At 39.6% G+C, this 23,566-nt stretch overlaps 2 protein-coding genes across 10 annotated transcripts in view; one reads left to right on the top strand and one right to left on the bottom strand.

Moving 5' to 3' along the window:
* Positions 1-23,566, bottom strand: part of VEPH1 (ventricular zone expressed PH domain containing 1) — a 250,115-nt gene that overhangs the window by 175,253 nt on the left and 51,296 nt on the right. For all 9 annotated transcript variants that reach the window (XM_059391671.1, XM_059391670.1, XM_059391669.1 and 6 more), the window contains exon 5: positions 5,700-5,866. In XM_059391671.1, coding sequence (XP_059247654.1) covers positions 5,700-5,866 — 167 coding nt within the window. The remainder of the gene's footprint in view (positions 1-5,699; positions 5,867-23,566) is intronic.
* PTX3 (pentraxin 3) lies at positions 13,269-19,630 on the top strand. Its single transcript, XM_059391675.1, has 3 exons — positions 13,269-13,666; positions 14,116-14,517; positions 18,388-19,630. The coding sequence occupies exons 1-3, from the start codon at positions 13,537-13,539 to the stop codon at positions 18,999-19,001; spliced, it is 1,146 nt and encodes a 381-aa protein (XP_059247658.1). The 5' UTR covers positions 13,269-13,536; the 3' UTR covers positions 19,002-19,630.

The raw sequence follows: 23,566 nt of genomic DNA, 5'->3' as shown, positions 1-23,566 counted from the left end.
TGTTGCTCCATTTCTAGAGCACAGGCAGAGTGGAGTTAGCATCATTCTTAAGGGCTCTAGAATTTTCAAACTGGTCAGTGAGCATTGGCTTTAACTTGAAGTCACCAACTGCAGCAACCCCTAGCAAAAGAGAAGCCTGTCCTTTGAAGTCTTAAAGCCAAGCATTGATTTCTCCTCTCTAGCAATGAAATTCCTAGACAGCATCTTCTTCTAAGAGAAGGCTGTTTTATTGGCACGGAAAAATCTGTGGTTTAGTGCAGTCACCTTCATGAAGTTTCTTAGCTCGATCATCTGCATAGCTTGTTACAGCTTCAACATCAAACTTCACTTCCACAGGTTCCTCACCTCTCTCCACTTTCGCAGAACTGATCTGCATTAGGCTTTGGCTTAAGAAAACATCATGGCTAGTTTCATCTTTTATCCAGACCACTCACACTTTCTCCACAGCAAAAATAAGGCCGTTTTGTTTTCTTATCACTCATACATTCAAAGGAGTAGCACTTCCAATTTTCTTCAAGAACTTTTCCTTTATATTTACAACTTAGCTAAGAGATCGATATTTGGCACAAGAGGCCCAGCTTTTGATCTATGTCAGCTTTTGGCATGCCTTCTTCATTAAACTAATTCATGCCTAGTTTTTTATTTAAAGTGAGAGAGCTGCTACTCTTCCTTTCACCTGAACACTTAGAGGCTTTTCTAGGGTTCTTAGGTGGCCTAATTTCAATTGTGTTGTGTCTCAGGGAATGGGGGAGCCCTGGGATAGGGAGGGAGATGGGGAATGGAGGGTTAATGGGCAGTCAAAACACACACATTTATCTATGAAGTTTGCATCCCTATGGGTACAGTTTGGGGTACCCCCAAATAATTATAATAGTATCATTAAAGATCACTGATCACAGATCACCATAACAAATATAATAATAATAAAGATGTTTGAATCATTGCAAGAATTATGAAAGTGTGACACAGAGACTCAAAGTAAACAAGTGCTATTGGAAAAATTGTAACCACAGCCTTGCTTGATGCAGGGTGGCCACAAAACTTTAATTTGTAAAAAATACAACAGCTGCAAAGTGCAGTGAATTGAACTTGGTTATTTCCCCACACAAGAAGAGAGAAGGAGATCGGGGATCAGAGTCCTAGATCTGTCACTTACTTCTTACTACCTGTGTGATGGGGTCAAGTTAACCTCCCAGAACATCCATTTTGACTGGTATAGAATAGAGAAAAAAATAACACATCATAGAGTTATTGGTAGGAGTAAATTAAATTGGGAGGATTAGGGGTATCTGGGTGGCTCAGTTGTGAAGTGTCTGCCTTTGGCTCAGGTCATGATCCCAGCGTCCTGGGATCGAGCTCTGTATTGGGCTCCCTGCTTAGAGAGAAGCCTGCTTCTCCCTCTCCCACTTTCCCACATTTGTATTCCCTCTCTTGCTATCTCTCTCTGTCACAAATAAATTATAATATCTTAAAATTAAAATAAATAAATAAATTGGTAGGATTAGATGATTGGTAGGATTAGATGCTTAAAAAAAGAAGTCCTTTATGAATGATAAGTTCCTCTGCAAATTTAGGCACTAATACTAACTCATCTGTGTTAAGAAATATTCATGGAGTGACTTCTGTGTGCCAAGTACTATGCAAAGCCTCAGGCACATAGTGGTGAGCAAAGTGGTCTTCATGTCTCCAGCATTTGCATCACAGCCAAGGTGGCCCAGAGAGAGTCCAGTAGAGACAGATTCATTACAGTGTGAAATTTGGTATGGCAGAGATGTGGGGAAGGAAGGAATCAGAAGATTCCTGGCAAGAACTGAAAATTGTCAAAGTGACTTATATCTGGGTAAGTGCTGCAGAGGTAAAGATAATCATTGAGGGCGCCTGGGTGGCTCAGTGGGTTAAGCCGCAGCCTTTGGCTCAGGTCATGATCTCAGGTTCCTGGGATCGAGTCCTACATCGGGCTCTCTGCTCATCAGGGAGCCTGCTTCCCTCTCTCTCTCTGCCTGCCTCTCTGTCTACTTGTGATCTCTCTCTGTCGAATAAATAAATAAAATCTTTAAGAAAAAAAAAGTACTTGTCTAAGGACCAGGAATAGTCAGTCCAGAAAGAGTGGTAGTGCTGATGAGGGAAGAACATTCCAGAAGAACACAGCATGTATATAAAAACTCAGTGCACTGAGAGGAGAGTGTCCAACCATGGGTGTTTAGGACCTCATAATTGTTCAAGGTGCTGGGAGTTAAAGAGGCCCTGTCATCTTTTTCTGTGTCTCAGCCACAGGAGCTATAACCAGGTGTCTGATGAGACCTCTTTGAATGTCACCCATGGTACCACCATTACTCTTGGATCCCATCATTTTAGGTTGGAAGACCCCAAGTCTTTTTCCTTCCCCTTCCTGTAAGTGAGCCTCCTGCTGGTTTCATCTACATTTATGTCCAGCCTTTAGCCCATGGGAAATAAATTGAATTAAGTGACTCTCCCTAGATCCCCTTTGAATTTTTATTTCCCCTGACTTTCCAAAAACTATGTTTTGCTCTTTCTTGCAGGCTGCAAATAAAATGGCATGCCAGCTGGCTCCTTTATGAAATCAAGTTTGGTGTTTTGGTCACCCCTCCCCATTCCCCCATATCATCTGGTCCCCAGATTCTATCTGTGGTAGGCAGAATAATGACTCCCCAAAGATGTATATACACCCAGAACCTGTAATGATGATGTAATGATGTTGCCTTGTACGGCAAAAGGGACTTTGCAGGTATAATTAAGTTCAAGGTCTTGAGATGGAGAGATAATCATGAATCATCTGGGTGGCACCAACAAGGGCCCTTAGGAGAGGGAGGAAAGAGGCTCAGAGTCAGAGAAGGAGATGTGATAAGAAAAGCAGAGGTGAGAGGGAGGCAAGACAGGAGCTGAGAAGTGCAGGCAGCCTCCAGAAGCTGGAAAAAGGCAAAGAAACAGATTTCTCCCCTAGTGCCTCCAGAAGGGGTGCAACCCTGCTGACCCATTTGTGACTTCTGATCTCAAGAACTGGAGGATAATAAATTTGTGCTGTCTTAAATCAAGTTTGTGGTCATTTGTTTCAGCAGGGCTGGGAAACATACCCTACCCATTCTGCTCCCTTCACTCCAAGCCTCCACTTAGGTGATCCAGTGATCCCTCAACTCTATTCCTTGCCCAAACTCTACTACAGTTTTGCTCCAACTTTCTGTCCTTAATTCTTTCCCAAACTGATTCCTCCACTAACACTCTGGTATTCATTCTCCAACTGCCTCTAGTCCCTGATTCTAGCTAGTACTTTGTTCCACATCTGCAATCTCTTCACTGTGACTGGTTTTTATTTTAGCTCTCCTTATTTCTTTAAACTTCTGCACTCGTGCAGTCAATTCCTAACCTTCCTCCACACACAGTCCATAATAGAGGACCACCACTCCTCACCCCACCCACATAGGCAGTGCCCTGCAGAGTCCCCGGTTGTCAAAGCTAAGTTCAGTTCCTGTCTCCGAGGTCCTTTACTTCTCCAGATCTTGATCCTGTTGAGTCACTTTTCATCCTTTGGAACCTCAACATCTTTCCCTGGTTCTCCAAGGTCTCCAGGCTCTTTGGTCTCTTCTGGTCATTTATTCCTCCCTGAATTCATCAACTTTTTATTGAAATCCTACTGTGTGTGCAGCGCTATGTTAGGGAATGCATGTGAATATGCAGACACAGGTCCTATGTTCCTCAAAGAGTTTAGAGCGCACTAGGAAAGACAGTCATGCAAAAATAATGACAATATATTGTTCTAAGGGCAAAAGCAAAAACACACACCAGGTAACATATATGACCCAGTCCTCTGCCCAACCTCCCACCTAGCTCCTCAAAGTGTGGTCTGAAGCATCGGGAAAAGCATCACCTGAGAATCTGGAAAAAGGCAGAAAACTAACCCTGTCTCCACCTCCTCAAGGCCTTTTGCCCCTCTGCTCCACCTGGATCAAAACCTCCCATTCTTCAAGGTCTAGCCCTGAGGCCCTTCCCACTGTAAATCTTCATGTTACCTATTTCTCCCTAAGGCAGAATTTATTGCCCCTCTTTCTGTTTGTACCATCTGTAGAACATTTATCACCACGTTTTATTCTGTTTCATTTCATGAATGTTTACTGAGTGCTTTTGGGTACTATGCCAAGGTCTGGGATATAGAAGAAAAGAAGAAATGATTCCTTACCACCAGGTATTGGCAGCCTATTGTGGTTAATTACACATATGACCATTTTTGCCTGCTTTTCTTTGAACAGTTTGAATGTTGACTTCAAATGTTCCAGTATTCGCCTTAATGTTCACTCAGGAAATGAAACAGAGTTGCAACCATGATTGATAAAACCTTGGGCTGACCTTTAATCTTCACTTGAGCACATGTTTGGGTACCTTCTGTAATCCGTTTCTACTTTCCCCTTCCTAGCAGTCTTTAGTCTCTATCTGAGTATCACTGGGGGTCAGCAGAAGCACCAGGGGTACAGTGTGTATCCTAAACAGAGAATACCAGGACTCTTGTTTGGATGTTGGTGGTGGGGGGGGAGGTAGAAGAAGCATGGTGCCTCGAGAGCCCTTGGACCTATATGGAGCCCACAAGGGGAAAGCCTGCTGAAAATGGAACCCAAAATCAGAAATCAAATCTGAGAAATAGAGAATAGTAAAACTGTTCTCTTTGTATTATTTGAGCTCCTGGATCAACCACCTCATCAGAAGGCATTTTACCCCATCTAATTAGCTAATAAATTCCTTTTATTATTTAAATCAACATGGGTTGGGTGTTCTGTGACTGCTTATCACAATCATCCTAATTATTTCAATCTTTTATTTGATTATAAAAAATCAGCAACTAACTTGCTACCTAGAAAACAAGGCTCTGCTGTCACTCCAGGTTGACTTCTCCATGCATAGGTCATTTCCTTGGCCTTTTCTGAGAAACCAGATTCCTGGACTGCACGGCCACATTCAATTTCAATTCAAGCTTTTCTGCCATAGTGACAGGTTTTACCTTTGTTCTGTTTTTAGTACTGTGCCTGTTATGGTTAATTTGATGTGTCCACTTGACTGGGTCATGGAGTGCCCACATGCCTGCTTGAACGTTATTCTGTGTGTGTTTGTTGAGGGTGTTTCCCGATGATACTGGCATTTAAACTGGTAGACTGAGTAAAGCAGATTGCCCTTCCCAACGTGGGTGGGCCTCCTCCAAACTGCTGAGGGCCTGAGTATGAGTGGTTGAGCTGGGACATTGGTCTACTCCTGCCTTAGACCGTGACTTATACCACCAGCCATCCAGTTCTGAAGCTTTCAGACTCTGACCAAGGCTCACAACTTTGATTCTTCTGTTCCTCAGGCCTTTGGATTCAGACCAGAACTACACCACTCATTCTCTTGGGCCCTCAGCGTACAAAGGTTGTACTGCAGGACTCCTCAGTCTCATAGTCATGTAAACCAATCTCAGTTGCTCACGATATATGTATCCTGGTTCTGTTTCTCTGGGGAACCATAACACAGCACCCAACCTCTGCCGTCACCTCCTCACTTACATGGTTCTAGAAAAAGCGAATGAGTGCTTTCATTTAAAGATGGGTGTGTTTGGGCACACGGGAGCGGAAACCTGAAGCACATATCCTGTTCTCACACCCAGAAACATGCTTGGTTGTGTGGACCATCAAATAACGTGATGTGCTTTTGCTTTTTTTTACCTCTGGTTGCTTTCTCTTCACAGCTACATGCAAAAGCCGGAGAAGATGGTACTGTTCTGGTTGTTCCAGCTGAGACATCAAGGCCAGGAGTTCTGTCAGGTGTCTGTTGATTGGCTGAGGCTGCTTTTCATACACTGCGGGCAACACCCTCAACAGCATGGCATTGCCTGTTGAGGGAACAATACCAAGAATGGTGAGTTATTAGTTCACAGGCAGTGGAAACACATTTATTGTCAATGCAATAACCTTTGCACTTATTCATTAAATAGTGAGGAGTGAGGGCCAACTCTTCTGCTAAAAATAACACCATATCTTATTCTGAAAAATCACTAAAGCATGATTTAAATGGATTCCATACAAGGGGATATTTTATTTATTTATTATCTAATGAAAACTTTTCCTGAGTAAGGCACCATGGGGAAAGAGGAAAATTTGACAGTAACCAGACCACACCCTTTAGAAGGAAACTGTTCTGACAAAGAATTCCTGACGAGAAATAACATTTGGATGCTGTTTAAATGAAAACTAAGCAGTGCCATAAGCATGAAACTGAACCAAAAAAAGTGCAGAGGAATGTATCCACGTTCCTGAGAGATATGGGGGCATGATTAAGACAACTGACATATGGCAAAGCTGCCTTATTTTTATGAATAGTCAGAAAAGTAGCAATGCAAATTTAAATCCCCAATTTCTGTACCATTTCAAGGGAAGTTTAGACTCAGCTTGTTTGTCACACATGATTTGCCTCAATGACATGTATGGACAACTGGATTTAAAATGGCAAAATCTCCAGAAAAGATATTGCATAAGCTACAGGGACTTATCTGCAAACGACATATGGGAAACATCTGCTTATCACTTTATGGTATGGATTTTTTCTCAAAAGTCTCTCAAGTACTTAAATGTCTCAGGAGAATTGGTTTCTAGGGATTTCTTGAAGAAAAATTTTTTTGTGTCTATTTACTTTAAATTTGGCTTTGTATATAGAAGAAGGACACAGAAGGAATCAAATAAGCACCAGTGGTTATACACATGTAGACCTTTCTCACACAGAAGGAATGTGTCCACATATAAAGGACATTTAGATATGAGAATTGGACAAAGGCTATCATTTTCAGAATACCAGAATACCAGACTAAAAATAGTAGAAGGGTGATTCTGGATCAACTTAAATGTATATGGGTGATGATTAATAATGAGAATTGCTTTTCCCACATGTAGTTCATATAATTAATCTCCAGCAGGTTTCGGTCATATGCCCAAGGACTGCAAAGTACTAGAAATATTCAGGGTTTTCTTTTTTAAAACAAGTTGTGTCCATACACAACACATTGCTTTATCTGTTTGCCTTCTCTTTTAACCAAGAGCTTTTCCTTAAACAATCAGGAATTTTAAATGTAATGCCCACTCTGTACAGGGTACAATAGATCTTAGAGCTTAATTATATAAACACACTGACCAATCCCTAAAAAATTTCATGATAAGTAGCACTCTTTTTGGAATCAAAGACAGGAAACTGGTATAAGGCTTTTGGTGTGATACTCATTAGACACCCTGAGAGTCTTAAAGGGAAAATCTCCAGATTAGTCATTTTCAGCTGACTTGAATTTTGATCAAATGATGCAAAAGGAAATGCATAAATTTTTTTTCTAAGTTAGAAACTGATGAAGACACTTCGATGTAGAAATTCTATAAATTCAGAGGCAAAAAGAGAAATCCTGTAAATTCCATTTATAAACTAACATTTTTTAAAAATTATGAAATATTTCAAGACATTAGGCAAATGAGGTAATAATATAAAGAATGGGGTTGTGTCCACCGGCTAGTTTTGTCAAAAAATCTCGTGCCAAAATGGCTTCCTATCCCACTCATTTCCTTTTCTCCCCAAGGGCAACCACCATCCTAAAGAGGGTATTTATCATCTTCATGGATGTTTTTTTTTACTTCTTAGTTGTATGGGTCTATACCAACAAACATTTTATGGTGTTGTTTTGCATGCTTTAAAATTTTACAGCAATAGTATTCATACTATACAAATCTCTTTGGAACATTTAATTTTTTTTTTTTTTTTTTTTTTTTTTTTTACATTCAACACTGTGTTGAAGTATTAGCTCCAAAAAGCTCTCCTTCACTTATTCTCACAGCTGTATGGTATTCTATTGTATAAACAGGCAATAATTTATTCATATACTCTATGGTTGAAAGACACTGCTATGATGATGATGATGCTTTTTACCAATAGCAATGCAATTTTTATGCCTATTTCTTTGTTCATAAATGGAATATCTTCCCTAGGGTATGGCCTCCAAGCTTAATCACATAGAAATCGCCTGGGTATCTTGATAGATGCCCATAGATATTGATTCAGCTGGTTCAGAGTTTGGGCTTGAGAATCTGAATTTCTAACAAGCTCTCAGGTGATGCTGATGGTCCCTGGGTCACATAATTAAGCAGAAAGCAGTGACTATGTCCCTAGGAGTTAAGTTTCTAGATCCTCCAAAATTTCTTTGCAGTGTGGTTGTATTAGTTTTCTAATCTGCCATAAGAAGTTACCAAAAACTTAGTGGCCCAAATTCTTATATTTCTATAGTTCAGAAGTCTGCTGTGAATCTCACTGGCCTAAAATCCAGGCATTGGAAGGCACGAGTTCCTTCTTGGAGGCTATAGAAGGGAATAGGTTTCCTTGACGTTTCTAGAGACTACCAGCATTCCTTGGAGTTCCCTTCCTTCAACTTCAAAATCAGCAACAGAGTAAGCACCTCTCTGACTCTGCTATCGTCATACCTCTTCTTCTGAGTCTCCCTTCTGCCTCTCTTTTCCGCTTTTAAGAACCCTTGTGATTACACTGGGACCATCTGTATCATCTAGGATTATCTCCATATTTAATGTAGCAACCTTAATTTCAATTTCAACCTTAATTTTCAGTGAAATAACATGTCCACAGGTTGTGGGGATGAAGATGTGAACATTTGAGGAGACATTATTCTGCCTACCATCAAGACTATAATGACCTACACACCCGCCGGCAACATGAGTGTTTCTGTTGTTCCTTATCTTTGCCAACACTTGGTCTTGACAGACATCGGTTTTTGCCAGCCTGATGGAGTGGGAGATGGCATCTCATTTTTTTGTTGTTTTCATCTTCATTTCCTTAACTGCTTGTGCAGCTAAGCATCCTTTTAGTATGTTTACAGGTCATTTCCCCTCTCACGATTTGACCATTCATATCTTTTGTCTATTTTCAGCTGGGATGTTTGTGTTTTTTTCTTGATTTGTAGAAGCTATTTATTTATTCTAGACACTAGTTGTTGTTTTTTTTTTATTTTATCACTTCTAAAGTTGCAATGTCAATGTAGTTGATTTTTTAAAATCTCTTTGTAGTTTATAATTTTTTTGTTATTAAGGTATCTTTCTCTAGCCTAGGTTCATAAACATTTTCTCTTAAAAGCATTATGGTTTTGTTTTTCATATTTGTCCTTAATCCATCTGGAATTTACTTTTGTACATAAAGAATGGATTTTTTGTGTGTATATAAATAATTGTCCTAGCATTTATCAAGTTGTCAGTTGTTTCTCTTCCAATTTTTTAATACCTTCTTCACATGTAAGGTTTCTCATATGTCTGGGTCTGTTTCTGGGTATTTATCATACCTTTACCAGTTATACATTTTGTTAATTGTAGTAACTTTATAATGAATCATTATATCTCATGAGGCAAATTATCTTCTACTTCAAATTCTTCTTGGTCCTCTATATAAATTTCACCATTACTTTGTCAACTTCCTTGAAAAACTACTTTATTTTTTTCTCCCATACTGAATGTACAGACTAATTTGGGATAATTGACATCCTTATGAAATTGAGTGTTCCCATTCAAAAACATATGTCCTTCCATCTATGCAGGGTTTTAAAGAATGTTTTTCAATAAAGTTTTGTGATATTAGCTGTGTCTTATGTATCTTTTAATTAAAAATGATTCCTAGGTATCTCATTTTTGTTGTTGCTATTGTAAATGGAAACTCTTAAAAAAATGTATCATCAGTTGTCTGCTGGTATTAAGAAAGCAGCTGATTTTTGTTTTGATCTTTCAGCCAACAAAACTTCCTCAATTCTCTTATTAATAATCTGTCTTCACCGCCCCTTAGATTTTCTGTATATAGGCAATCAAATCATAATGATTAATGAAAGCTTTGTTTCTTTTTTTCTGTTCTTATATCTTAATGCTTTTTTTTTTAGATCCTACTTTCCTGGTTAGAACCTCCAGTACTTCAGTGAATAGAGCTAGTGTCCAAGGTATCCTTTTGTTTTTACTCTTTTTAAGACGTGTGTTTCTAAGGACCCATCATAATATATGTATATGGCTCTATCAATTTTGTTATTTCTGTTTTATTTTTGTTTCTGTACATAAATGATGAATTTTATTAAATGATTTTATGCATCTATAGTCATGATTATATAATTTCTCCTCTAAATTGTTCATGTAATAAATTAATTGATAACTCTAATTTTAACCAATCTTGCAGTCTTGGAGTAAAACTCAACTTGGTTGGTTGGTTATCTTGTATTTTTATGCATATATTGCCAAGTTCGTTTAGCTAATATTTTATTTAAAGCTTTTGCATCTATGTTCTTGAATGAAGCTGACCTTTTGTTATACTGTCCTTGTCTCTTTTTAGTATCATAGGTACTACACATATAGAAAGTATTTAGCACATTCCTGCACACTTCATTCTTAGAAGCAGTTTGTATAAGAAGAGGATTATATATTCCTGGAATGTTTGGTAGAACTTGCTTATTAAACCTTCTGGACAATGTTCTATACATTTCATTATTTCAAACTTCATGTATTGTAAGTTTTAGCAGGTGCTTTTTGGGGGGGGATTTGAGTAGCCATTTATGACAACAGTGAACTTAGTTATGGTATATTAAAATCTCCCCCATCACTATGGATTTGTCAGTTTCTCCTTATAATTTTGTCAGTCTTTAGCGTATATTTTTGAAACTATGTTACTAAATAATTCTAGTAAAGTGTTTATCATACTTTATCCTCTTCTCCCTTACAGTTATTTCCAATTGATATAACTGTAACTATCCTAGCTTTTTTGAATTGCATTTGCTTGGTATGTTCTTTTCCTGCTTTTTTCAAGTTTTTTACTTTGGGCATCTCTAGATTCTTCTGTTTTATGGGTGGCTTTTGTAAGTGACTTATAGCTGGGGACTTTTAAAATATTCCTACTTGACATCTTATGTCTCTTAACTGGAAAGTTTGTTTTATTAATAGTTATGATGACTATTGGTATATTTGGATTTATTTTTACATTTTTAAGAGATTTTATTTATTTACTTGACAGAGAGAGATCACAAGTAGGCAGAGAGGCAGGCAGAGAGAGAGAGGGGGAAGCAGCCTCCCTGCTGAGCAGAGAACCTGATGTGGGACTCCATCCCAGGGCCTGAGCTAAAGGCAGAGGCTTAACCCACTGAGCCACCCAGATACCTCATCTTGTGTTTTTTATTCATCTTGCTTTGTCTATGTTTTTTCCCTCTTCTTTACCGCTTTTTTGGAAAAAGGTTTGTTTAATTCTAATTATTCTAATAGAATAAGTCTAATTCTAATAATTCTAATTATTGTCTAATTATCTATTATCTAATTATCTAATTCTAATCTAAAAACTCTAATTCTAATAGAATAATTCTAAATATTCTAATCTAAAATTAATTCTAATTCTAAGAATGTTCAAAACGAACATTCTATTTCCTTTTGGTTTTCAAGGCTGTCTTCAAAAAGATAAACATTCCAGACCGAACAAAGCAAAATTAATTTCTCTATCATCTTCCTGAGCAATGAAAGGACTTGAGGTTACTGAAATTAAAGAGTACATTTTGGATGATTTTCTCAGATCCTTCTTCCAGTTCTTTAATATTCTCTTCAGTTTTGCCTATCTGCCATTTAATCCATTCCTTGAGGTTTTAAATTTTTTAATTAATTTTTTATTTGTAGAAGTTACATATGGTTCTTTAAAAAAAAAAAAAATCTGCCTAGGGAGACCTAGTTGGCTTAGTTGGTTAAACTGCCTTCAGCTCAGAGTCCTGGGATCGAGCCCCATGTCTGGATCCTTGCTTTGTGGGGAATCTGTTTCTCCCCTTCTTTCTGCCCTTCCCCTCTCCCCCTGCTCATGCTTATTCTCTCTCTCAAATAAATAAAATCTTTAAAAAAGTGAAAAAAAATTAAAAATCTGCCTCATCTTTTTCTTTTGACAATGTCTTTTTTCTTTATTCGTGTTTCCAACTCCTTGTGTTGGAATTTTACAATTTTAAACACACTCATTTTCTAATTCCTATCTGATATTTTAAGTAAATGAAGTTCTTGGGAGAGGGGTACCTAATCCTTTTTCTGTATCTGCTGATTCTCATTTGTGGTGGGTTGTTTCCTCATATGTTTAAATATTTTTATTGTGAATTTGTTTTTACTGTGGTAGATAGTATACATTTGAATCTTGAACATGTGTGAGGGCAGACCCATGTCACAAACGACTAGGGACCCTGCAGAGTTCAGTCAAAGACATGCTTACTTCCCACTTATTTGTGTTAGGACAGAGGGTGGGGCTATATACACTGAAATCCAATATGTAACTCTCTGAGGGTCTGGCTTTAGGTGAGGTTCTCAATTCCAACTCCCACTCTGGCCTAAGCTTTGCTCCCACCTGGTCATTAACACTTAGTTGTTATAGAACTGATAACCCTAATTTCCCTCTACGCCCCTCCAAGGAGTCCTGGCATCAGCTCTCAGGCTTACAAGTTTGGTTTTTGTTCCCCCCTCTATCATTGGGCCCTGGATACTTCCCTTACTTTATTGGTAGTTCATTTGAACATTTAAGGTTATCATTATAATGTATGCATTTCTAGGTGTTTTTTGCAGGAGAGTTTTCAGCTTATTATTTTGAAGGACGCAGAAATCCCTAAATTTATTTTAAAAACGTGATCTTTGACTCTAAACCTAGTGAAATAATACATTTTCTACATAACACCAGCTTACAAAAAGAGACATTCCTAAAATCAGCTTCTTCCTCTCCCCTAGCTCTTTCTTACTTTAGATTTACCAGTTTTGCTTTGTTGTCTCTCATTTTATATATGTGTTTATAAAAGTAGAGTTGCAACTCCAGAAGGATTAAAGATGGAATAACTAAGAATGGACTTGGCTTCTAGAGCAATCAGAAATCTTACTTTAAGTTGGTTTATCTTGGAATCAGGGGAGTAACTTTCACATCTTAGACCTATAAACTGTGTACAAAAGAAAAGTGGGGAAAGTTTTCTATACATAAAGGGCTGTAAAACTGTAAAGGCACCACACAAAATGCTGAAATGATGATCTTGCTTTCATGCCTCTGTGCCTGCTGACTTATTTCTCCCCCTACCTCCCCTCCCTTCCCTTTCATCCCTCAATGCTACCAATTCAAGTTACAACAGCTAATCCTCTGGGGGGACAGTCTTAGCCCAGTTTCCCCACCTCTTTCCCCTCTGACCCTCCTCCAATTAATCTGACGGCGGTGTAAACCTTTGCGGTCTATGATTGTGCAACGTCCACGTTTCCCTCGCCCTCCCACCAGGCCCCCTCCCCTCCAAATTCAGGGGAACTCCCGTTACCGCGGTGCCACCGGCATTACTCATTCATCTCCATTCAGGCTTCCCCCAGCATTTATTAAGGGCTCTGGGCTCCAGCCTTTCACTCTCACTCTCCTCTGCTCCAGCAACACCGCTCACTTGAGAGCTTCTCGCCTCATCCCCTCGGGCCAGCTGTGGGAAGTGGCCGAAGAACGAACTTTTTGTGTCTCTCTCCAGCAATGCATCTCCCTGTGATTCTGTTCTGCGCTCTCTGGTTTGCGGCGTTGGCGGAGACCTCGGATGATTATGAACTCATGTATGTGAATTTGGACAACGAAATAGACAATGGACTCCATCCCACTGAGGACCGTAAGTTCTCTTTAACTGTTTCTCTGCTAACCCTAACTACATACCCACCTCTTTGGCTCTAAATAGTATACATATACTTTGTAGCCGAGGAAATGTGCTAAAAATTATAGCTTGTTTTGCAAAAGAAAGAAGCACTTTAGGAAAGGGGGAGGTTTCAAAAAGTTACTTCTGTCACAGATACATAACGGCTTGAACCGCATGAAATCGCCGATATTTGCCTGTTTTGAGCCGCATGAACGGCAATTTCACAGTTCCACTTAATATATACCTGCGTAAATGGTCCCTGTCGCTGTCGAGATACTCACACGCTGTTTTTCCGAGGTGTCCTTAAAGGGAGGGGGTGATGGGGCTGGGCAGGAACTTGGGACCACCGAGGGAGGTCACCTTTGTACAAAGCGCACCCGAGAAAGGCCTGGGCGGCTCGGTAACGTGTATGTCCCTCGCTCTAGCCACGCCGTGTGACTGCCGTCGGGAGCACACCGAGTGGGACAAGCTCTTCATCATGCTGGAGGACTCGCAGATGAGAGAGGGCATGCTGTTGCAGGCCACCGACGACGTCCTCCGCGGCGAGCTGCAGAGGCTGCGGGCGGAGCTGGGCCGCCTGGCCGGCAGCCTGGGGAGACCGTGCGCGCCGCCGGCCCCCGCGGAGGCCCGGCTGGACCGCGCGCTGGACGAGCTGCTGCAGGCGAGCCGCGACGCGGGCCGCCGGCTGGCGCGCTTGGAGAGCGCGGGGACGCCGCGCCCGGAGGAGGCGGGGCGCGCCCTGGGCGCCGTGCTCGAGGAGCTGCGGCGGACGCGAGCCGACCTCCGCGCTGTGCAGGGCTGGGCAGCCGGGCGCTGGCTGCCAGCAGGTAAGGACGCCGGGCGGAGCGGCTCCGGCTCCCCCCGCCCACGCCTCCCGCCCCTCCCCACAGCCCCCACACATCCTGCGTCTTTGTCCTCGGAACGCGCGTGGCGGGAAGCCTGGTGGCGGTCCTCTAGGGGCAGCTTCAATGGGGACACACACACCTCTGTTTCCCCATGCACGCTCACAGGCCTCAGAAACACCGTACAAGGCGCGAAAACTGGCTTTAAAAAGTATTCTCCAGCCCCGGGAACCGAGAAGAGAGCTACGGACATAGACATCACAGTCTTGAAATAGACGTCAGGGGCCCCTGACACCCGATCCGACCGGGCAGTCCAGGAGCTCTATTGGCCGGTTTTAACCATGACCTCTCTAGCTGTCCGGCTTCCCTCCGTTTGGGATTTCCACTTCTTCTAATTTTAGCCTGTCTCTCTCTTTAGCGGAGCTCTGGTTCCCCGCGCTATTTCAGGGCCCAGCCTAATTCTTTTATCAACACGTTCCGATTCCTGGGCCGGCCCCTTCTCCCCGCTGGTTCTGGCAAGAGACTTAAGACTGAACCCCATCTCCTGAAGGATTAGTGGAATTCCTGAGGGGTCCCCCAGGCCCCGGGGTCTGTGGAATTAGCCCGCTAGAGGGGAGGTCTGAGTATGTGAGGTTTGGACTGGGCGGGATCCACAGTGAAATGGTCTGCTGTGGGAGCAAATGGGTAACCCTCCTCCCCAGGGCTTTAGGGGGTCAGGACCAAACAGGAGAGAGGCGGTTCAAACCGGATACAACTTGTTGAACTCCCCTGTAATATGAATGAATCTCCAAACACACATGGGCCTGAAATCATACTTTTGAAATCATACATTTGAATAATACATTTGAAAGATTGTTAAACTAAATGAGACGATTTGGAGCCAAATAGCCCTCATTTAGGAGTCAAAATTTCTAAGAGATAGTAGTGCAAAAAAATCTTTTGTGGGTTATATTAGAAAATCAATGACTTGGTTAGAAAATATAACTTACACTGTTCCTGAGACCCTCATGAACAGAAAACAATTACAGTGTCATCCTTCTTTATATTTACAATAAACCAACTCATCTGTTGGGGTAGGAAAAAGAATTGTAAGCATGTGTGACAGCATGTTTCATTTAAATTTGCAGAAACCATAGCAGAGTAACAGTCTTCCCTAAATATTTGCGGACTGTTTATCAGTACTGAGCATAGTTTCTTCAATATTCAGTACCGGTTCAGAGACCAAAAAAGCATAAAATCAAATATACAATAGATCTTCAATGTAAGTGACAGAGACAAATTATAATTCTGTGGCTATTTTTTAATGGATGAAATTGTCTTGTCTTTGGCAAACTATGAGAAATGATTGTACATACAGTGTATCCCCCAAACTGAAGAATTAATGCTAATTTTCACTCTCACCTCTGTATACTAGTTAGAGCAGAGAGAGATGTATTTCTGAGTTCTGACATGTTAATTTTTTATTATATCCAATAGTATTTTTACCCACATGGTTTGATTTCTCCTTTTTGGTTTCCTGCCAGCTTGGTTTCTAAGGGATTCCTAATTATTCTGTTGTCGGCCTCCTAAGAACCTGGTTTTAATTTTGTTTGGTCTTTGATAATGTAATCAGAAAAACCTATTAGTTAAAAGCCATTTCATGTGAGAGTTTCTGACTTTTTGAAGAGATATCAAGAGGCTCAATCACTGGTCCCCACCAAAAAAGCCACAAAAAAACTGTGAGCACGAAATTCCACTCCATGAGCTCACATAGCTGTAGCCAGTGGAGCCTGCAGGGAAAGCTGGGTCTCTCAGAGGCAATCAAGGAATGCTTTGGAATGCAATCTTGACTGCCTGGGTTTATTTAAACAGGAAATCAGTTAATTGAACTGCAGTAGGCCCCCTCCTGAACACTACTTTACTGGGACATTACAGAGTATATCTCAAATGGTCATGCATATGGTGATCTTTTGTTCCACAGTCTTTGTTTAATTTAATTTACACAGCTAGGGGAAAAACAATATCTACCAATTTCATTTGAAACAAGAAAGCCTCATTAAGAATGAATCTTAAAAGTCTTCAAAAATTCGAATTATTCAGTGAAAAAGAAAATACCAAAATGTGACAGGACCAATTTATGCTTTAGTATTGTAGTTACTTTTATACGATTTTCTGAATCTCAGGATTTCTTTGACTACAGATGTAGGTACACATCTGTTTAATTTTTTAGGACAGAACCTTGCCCTCAATCACTTGCAGCATTTAACTTTAGTTTAACACTGTTTGTTTAACACTGTTTGCATGGATGTTTGGTGCCTTCCAGTTCTGTATGTTTACCAGTTAGTCTTTGAGGCTCTGGAACTTGCTTATCAGAACTACTTTATGATAAATCTTTAGTTTGTTATGAAGTGAATGCCTAGCCTTCATTTAGATTTTTTTTTTTTAATTCTTTTTCTGGTCTCTTATTCACATGAAGTTATCACAGAGCAGAGCTCATCTACGAAAGGTTTTAGCACATTTCCCAGAGACACCTAGGTCTTCACTTTGGCATCTCTAGCTCCCTGACTAAGCATGTGAACTGGACTTTACTATTCTCCCATTGCGGTGTCTGAGCATCTCCTTCTAAGTGCTCTTCAACAGAAATATGTTCTCCACCATGCCCCTTGGAAGAGTTCCATCTTCCTTAAAGGTTTTTTCTTTTGCTGCCTAAATAGTATTTATAAGCATGTGGACAAAATAAGAGTTTTTAAGAATAGTAAATCAAACTGAATTCCATCTCTCCTAGCCAAATCAAGGGGTTCTTTTCCCATTAAGAAGCAATGCAGTGTGTTAGTTTAAGGGTGTGGCTTCTGCAACCACAGTGCCCAAGTTCAAACCCCCAGTTTTACCACTTACCAGCTAGTAAGCAGAACCAAGTTACTTAGTGATCTATGCCTTAGTTCTCTCATCTGTAGAAAGGGAATATTAAGACTATCTCTTAGGATTGATAAGTAGGATTAAAACATTCAGAGTGATGAGAACAGTACCCAGTACATGGTGAGTGCCCAGTAAGAGTGAGTCATAATTGTTATACACTGTTGTCTTTCAAAGGTAGATTTCTACAAACTTTGCAAGTTACAAGTATCTGGAATATACGGAGTATTAAAATTTCTGCAATTGACAGTCCTAGAGTTTCATTTAAAAATGTATGTTGCCAGTGAGTGAATGGGTGAGCTAGGCCCATTGAATTTCATAGGTTTGATTGTTTTATTCTGGAAGTTTGGTGAAGTCAAGAAGAGGGAAACAAGTCTGGCACTAAGTTCTTGGAAACTACAGCATCATTGTTTGAAGTTAACGCATAATGACCCAATATTTTCATTAAAAAAAAAACAAAAAGGGCGCCTGGGTGGCTCAGTGGGTTAAAGCCTCTGCCTTCAGCTTGGGTCATGATCCCAGGGTCCTGGAGTCCAGCCCCATATCAGGCTCTCTGCTCAGCAGGGAGCCTGCTTCCTCCTCTCCTTCTCTCTCTGCCTACTTGTGATCTCTATCTGTCAAATAAATAAATAAAATCTTTTTTTTTTTTTTTTTTAAAGTAACAGCAGAAAATAAGCTAGGGGAAGTGGTTTCCATTATTTCCTGAACTTGGGCAATCTGGCTACCCTGCATGCCTTCTCCACTTAGATGCTTCATTGAGTAGGACTGACAATTGACTTTCCTTATTCCAGTTTTCTTTGCTCTACCAAGATCACGCTTGAAGCTCCTCAAGCCATAATGGGATACAGCATATCATTTTCAGTTGTGGTCGTTAAAGTGCCTGTGCTAAAATACCTAAATGCGGGAATCATTTCTGAATGAATTTATATTTTCTCTTATATTCTTACTTTCCTGCTCCTCTAGGTTGTGAAACAGCAATTTTATTCCCAATGCGTTCCAAGAAGATTTTTGGAAGCGTGCATCCAGTGACACCGATGAAGCTTGAGTCCTTTAGTGCCTGCATTTGGGTCAAAGCCACAGATGTATTAAACAAAACCATCCTGTTTTCCTATGGCACAAAGAGAAACCCATATGAGATCCAGCTGTACCTCAGCTATCAGTCCATAGTGTTTGTGGTGGGTGGAGAGGAGAACACACTGATTGCTAATACCGTGATTTCCCTGGGAAAGTGGACCCATCTGTGCAGCACCTGGAATTCTGAGAAAGGGCGCACATCCTTGTGGGTAAACGGTGAGCTGATGGCTACCACAGTCAAGATGGCCACAGGTCACATTGTTCCTGAGGGAGGAATCCTGCAAATTGGCCAAGAAAAGAACGGCTGCTGTGTGGGTGGTGGCTTTGATGAAACACTGGCCTTTTCTGGAAGACTCACAGGCTTCAATATCTGGAACCGTGTTCTCAGCAATGAAGAGATAAGAGAGACCAGTGGAGCAGAGTCTTGTCACATCCGGGGAAATGTTGTTGGGTGGGGAGTCACAGAGATTCAGCCACATGGAGGTGCTCAGTATATCTTGTAAGTGTTGTGAAACTCTACTTGAAGCCAAAGAAAGAAACTCACATTTTAAACATATGCCAGTTGGGACGGTCTAAAAACCTCAGTGCATATTAAGAACACTTTAGACTAATGAAGGGGAGAGTTGAGATCAATATTTATCTTGGCAAAATACTGAATAAACAGTTGAAGAGAAGACATTGGAGAATGCTTTTGGGGATACTGTTACTAGATTTTATGCCATGGTGCTTTGAGATTAATGCTGTGTCTTTGTCAGATAAACTCTCAAATAATTAAAAGGACTGTATTGTTGAAAAGAAGGACAATTGTTTTACTTTTCTTTGGTTAATTTTGTTTTGGCCAGAGATAACTTTTATATCGGGAGAAAAATAAAATAACATTTGCTGTCCATTGTTCATTGTTCTTGGTATGTACCTTATTATAAAAAAATGATAAAAACATATTTATACTACAATGTGACTTAACAAATGCAAATGTAGTTTATGTGTTATCAAATGTCTCTTTTTTGAGAAGATAGTTATATAAGTTATATTGTAAAATGGTTTTGTATTAATTTTATTAAGACTATTTTTGTAAAACTCTACTGTAAATAAAATATTTTATAAAACTACTTCATGTCATGTAATTATAAATTTAAAAGATGCTTTGGAGCAAAACCACACTCTTAAAGTAGGAACTAGTTTTCAGATACTAATCTATTGTGTAAATAGTAATAATATTGTTAGAAACAAACTATAGAGTTGATTTAAGCTTTGGCTTCCTATAAATCATGAGCAAGAAATCTGATCTTGGCTAAGTCAATTCATCTCTCTGGGTTTTAGTTTTATCAACTGAAAAATCAAGGAATTGAGGAGATATTGATCTGTAGGTCCCAATTTGATGTTTCTATGACCGTATGCAACATTCTGTCATATGTAATACAGAAACAAAATATCAGAGTTCCCCAAATATACATGACCAGGATTGTTCCTGGGAAGATCTAAGAATTTGGAAAAACCACTCCTGCCCTCAAAAAATACCCATTCTCTTACTCATGCCTGAAGGAGAGACCAGTCAAGATCCTTCAGCCTAGAGATGGGGAAGTACCTCTCAACCACACTACAGTTCTCTCCTGTCAAGGCTAGGCAGGTGTAATAGAAGACCGCTGCTTCTGAAAGTCAGCAGCAAATGTGGTAGAGCCACACTGATGATGAGTCTGCCTAACAATAGGGCCAGATAATCTCTGGTTTGTGAGGTTTGGAGAACAAGGCCAGGAGCAGTTATCAAACCACATTTTATAACTAGCTAGTTGACAAGTTACTTAACTCTCCTGGGTCTTCTCAGTAAAAGAAGCAACTTGGTCTTTCAGTGCCTTTAGCAATAAAATGTCATGAATCTAGAAATCTTTGAGGATGCTGATGACATCAGTAGAGCTTGATCCCATTTATGAGGTCCACAAAATCAGAATGATTGATCTCTAAAAAGAGTGTTCACAGTTATGAGGTCATAGGCCAGTCACTGGCCCATGGAGATTACATGATTCAAGGTTGTCCTTGAAGGGCCATAGGTAAGTCCTTGTTTAGCCTTTATCTCTATGACCTGAATGTTTAAGTGGAAGGTGAAACACTGGACCCAATGTAAGCTGAGAGTTCGGCATGATTTCAATTTCCCCATCTCAGCACAAATTAGATTGGTTCAAAAGATCTAATATGATGCAGGCCAAAATACATGCAAACTCATAGGTTGACAGTTAAACATAAGGGCCTTTTAAATTTTTCTATGGGAATTACACATTTAAGGTAAAGAAGCAGCAAGTTGAAGAAAAGGAATTCTTGGGTTACTAAAGTAGAAATTTCATCTACTACAGCAGTAAATACAGATAAGTGTTTCAAGGGACTTCTGATTGTTTCCTCATACCTATTTTCTCTCTTTTCCAAAGGAAGAAAATTCTGGTTTCAGTGGTTGTTATGCCCACTCAGAGCGAAGTCTAGATTTTCTAGCATCAGTTGCAGCTGTGTGTGGCCAGATGACTAATTGCTGGCTGATGTTGAAATACTGAACATGATTCCCTTTCCCTTCCACTTGACTGGAATATGGTTGTGATGGCAGGAGTTTCAGCAACCATCTGAGATCACAAAATTCGGTGCAGCAATACAGAAGAAGCTTGGCTCTCCCGTGTTGTGAAGATGTTGCTAGTCCTGGGCTGCCTGTTCCTGCACTTCTCTAATATGAAGAAAACCATACTTTTGTTGTTTTAAATCCACTACTGTTTGACCACCTAATCTGATCCAAGAGGACAATTTTTTTTAAAAAATCGAAAAGACCACACACACTTTATTTCCTCAAAACATTCATAGACTATACTCAGAAAGTCTATTTCCCAAATTCTCAGGAAGTTGGCTCTCTGGCTTTTTTTTTTTTTCTCTAATATGATTTATTGAGTTTCAAATACAGAGTGTCAGCAAAAGGAAGAAGTAAGAAATGTGTAAAACTGAAGATAAATTTTCTAAAAAAAAAAAAAAAAATCAGTATTCTGGTTTAGTTTGTCACATTGGCTAAGAGTTTCATTCACCAGAATGGTTATTAGGGGCATCATTATATCCTGGCATTATAAAGTAATTGTGTAAGATGACTCAAGTTATTAGGAGGAAAAAATGCATTATATATATAAAATACAAAATATTAGGTATGTGTGTGCTAAAGTCACCAGCTGTTCTGGCTTGCCTGCTATTGTCCTAGCTTCAGCACTGAGAGTCCTGTGTCCCAGAAAACCCTTCAGTTCTTGGCAAATTGTGACAGTTTGTCACATTGTCACTCTAGTATGTACATCTGTATGTCAACAAAGCAATATTTTGGCAGAGGTATATATGAATATATGAACAAAATAGAGTTAATATATTTTCCTTGTCTATTACAATGTAAATTGGCTTTTAGTGAAATGTTAATTCCTTTAAAATATATTCAGAAGATTTTACTCCTAAGTATATATTATAGAATTTAAGGTTTGGTATTTACAATTATTTAGTTAACTTCACTTGAACAATTATATTTTCAAACAGAAGAAATCATCATTGATTTTTACTTTTTTTCATTAAATTTTATATTAGGAAGCTCTTCTTTGAGAAACTTACTAAGGCCAAATGTTTCCAGAACTCTCTTCTAGCCACTTAATAAATAGCACTCAAAAAGTTAAAAATCTTGGTCAAAGTAATTATAAACATTCACATCTATATTCATAGATTCAATGAACTGGAAAACTGAAATTACTGATGCTTGCATTCAGTTATAAATCCAGACTGTGGAAGAAAGTGCGCTGGTCTTAGGCTCAGAAATTCACCATTTGATTCCTAGAACACCAATACCTCCCAAACAGAAGAAGCTGGGCCTTCCAACTAGTCTTTATGGGTCTCACATTAACCAAGAAATTAGGGATAACAGGACTTGCCTTCCCTTGCTGAAGGATTTTATGAAAATGACAAAAACTGATAATACATCTAAGTGTACTTTCTGAACCATAAAATAATATTTGAAATAAAATTTGTCTTTAAAAAAGAAGTTTTTCCAAAGTGCGCCCAGTGCATTAAAGAAAAAAGGAGTAAGCATGCAAAAATAACAAATAAGCGAATATAAAGATTTCCTTATATTGTGGCTAAGTCATTCTCAGCAGGTCTGCCCGGGGATGCGCCTCTCCGTGCAGGCCTTCTTTTACTTCACAGCAACATCTGCTGGTGGAGTCAAGAAGGTGCAAACTCCGGAGTGCAACTATCCCAGACTTTGTTAACAATTCAGAAGAGGTCCTCTTCTGTTTCAAGATGTGTCTTTCTTGATCCACATTTGGGTTGGCTTTTTAGAGCATCATTTTTAGTATTTCCCTACGTGTATTATTATTCAGTTTGAATCTTCTTAATAAGATTGCTTCATAGTCTGTTTCCTAGAAATTGAATTAATAAATTCTTTCTCAACAACTTGCAATACGCTGAACTTAAAACTTTGTTCCTTAAGAATAATCATATCATGAATCTTTAATGGCTATATATGTCCCCAGGGAGTATAAAACTCCACAGATAAATTTGGTTCTGCCTTTAATATTGTAATATGGACCTGGTACATGGCAGATGCTCAATTTGGTTTGACAATGACAATGGTGTTGATTATGATAATGATGATGATAAGAAACATCATAACCATTGATGAACTACGTGCCCAGCATTGTGCAAGTGTAACTGCTTTATCCACTTACGCCTCACCTCACCCTATGTGGTACGTATTATTTTACTACCATAATAAATGAGAGGTTAATTTTCTATCTCTATTTTCTGAGACAGCTCACCCGTCAGTGGTTTGAATTTTGTCTCACATAGAGAAAGAAATGAGGTGAATTTATCATAATTAACTAGACAGTCTCTTCTAGACTTTTGCCAGTAAGTCAGAAAGGAATTTGGACTCTTGCTGAGACAATATTACATTTTGTTTCCAAAGACTTTCTACTTAAGTTTCCAATCATTTGAGGTCATCTTGTGATCTGTGCCAGAGGACCTTATAAAAGGCATACTGACAGAGAGGCATGTTTCCTTATTATGACCACTGATT

This window comes from Mustela nigripes, chromosome 2, assembly GCF_022355385.1.
Source record: "Mustela nigripes isolate SB6536 chromosome 2, MUSNIG.SB6536, whole genome shotgun sequence".
Taxonomy (NCBI): Eukaryota; Metazoa; Chordata; class Mammalia; order Carnivora; family Mustelidae; genus Mustela; species Mustela nigripes.
Note: the sequence above shows the minus strand (reverse complement) of the source record. Positions and strands in the feature narration are given on the sequence as shown.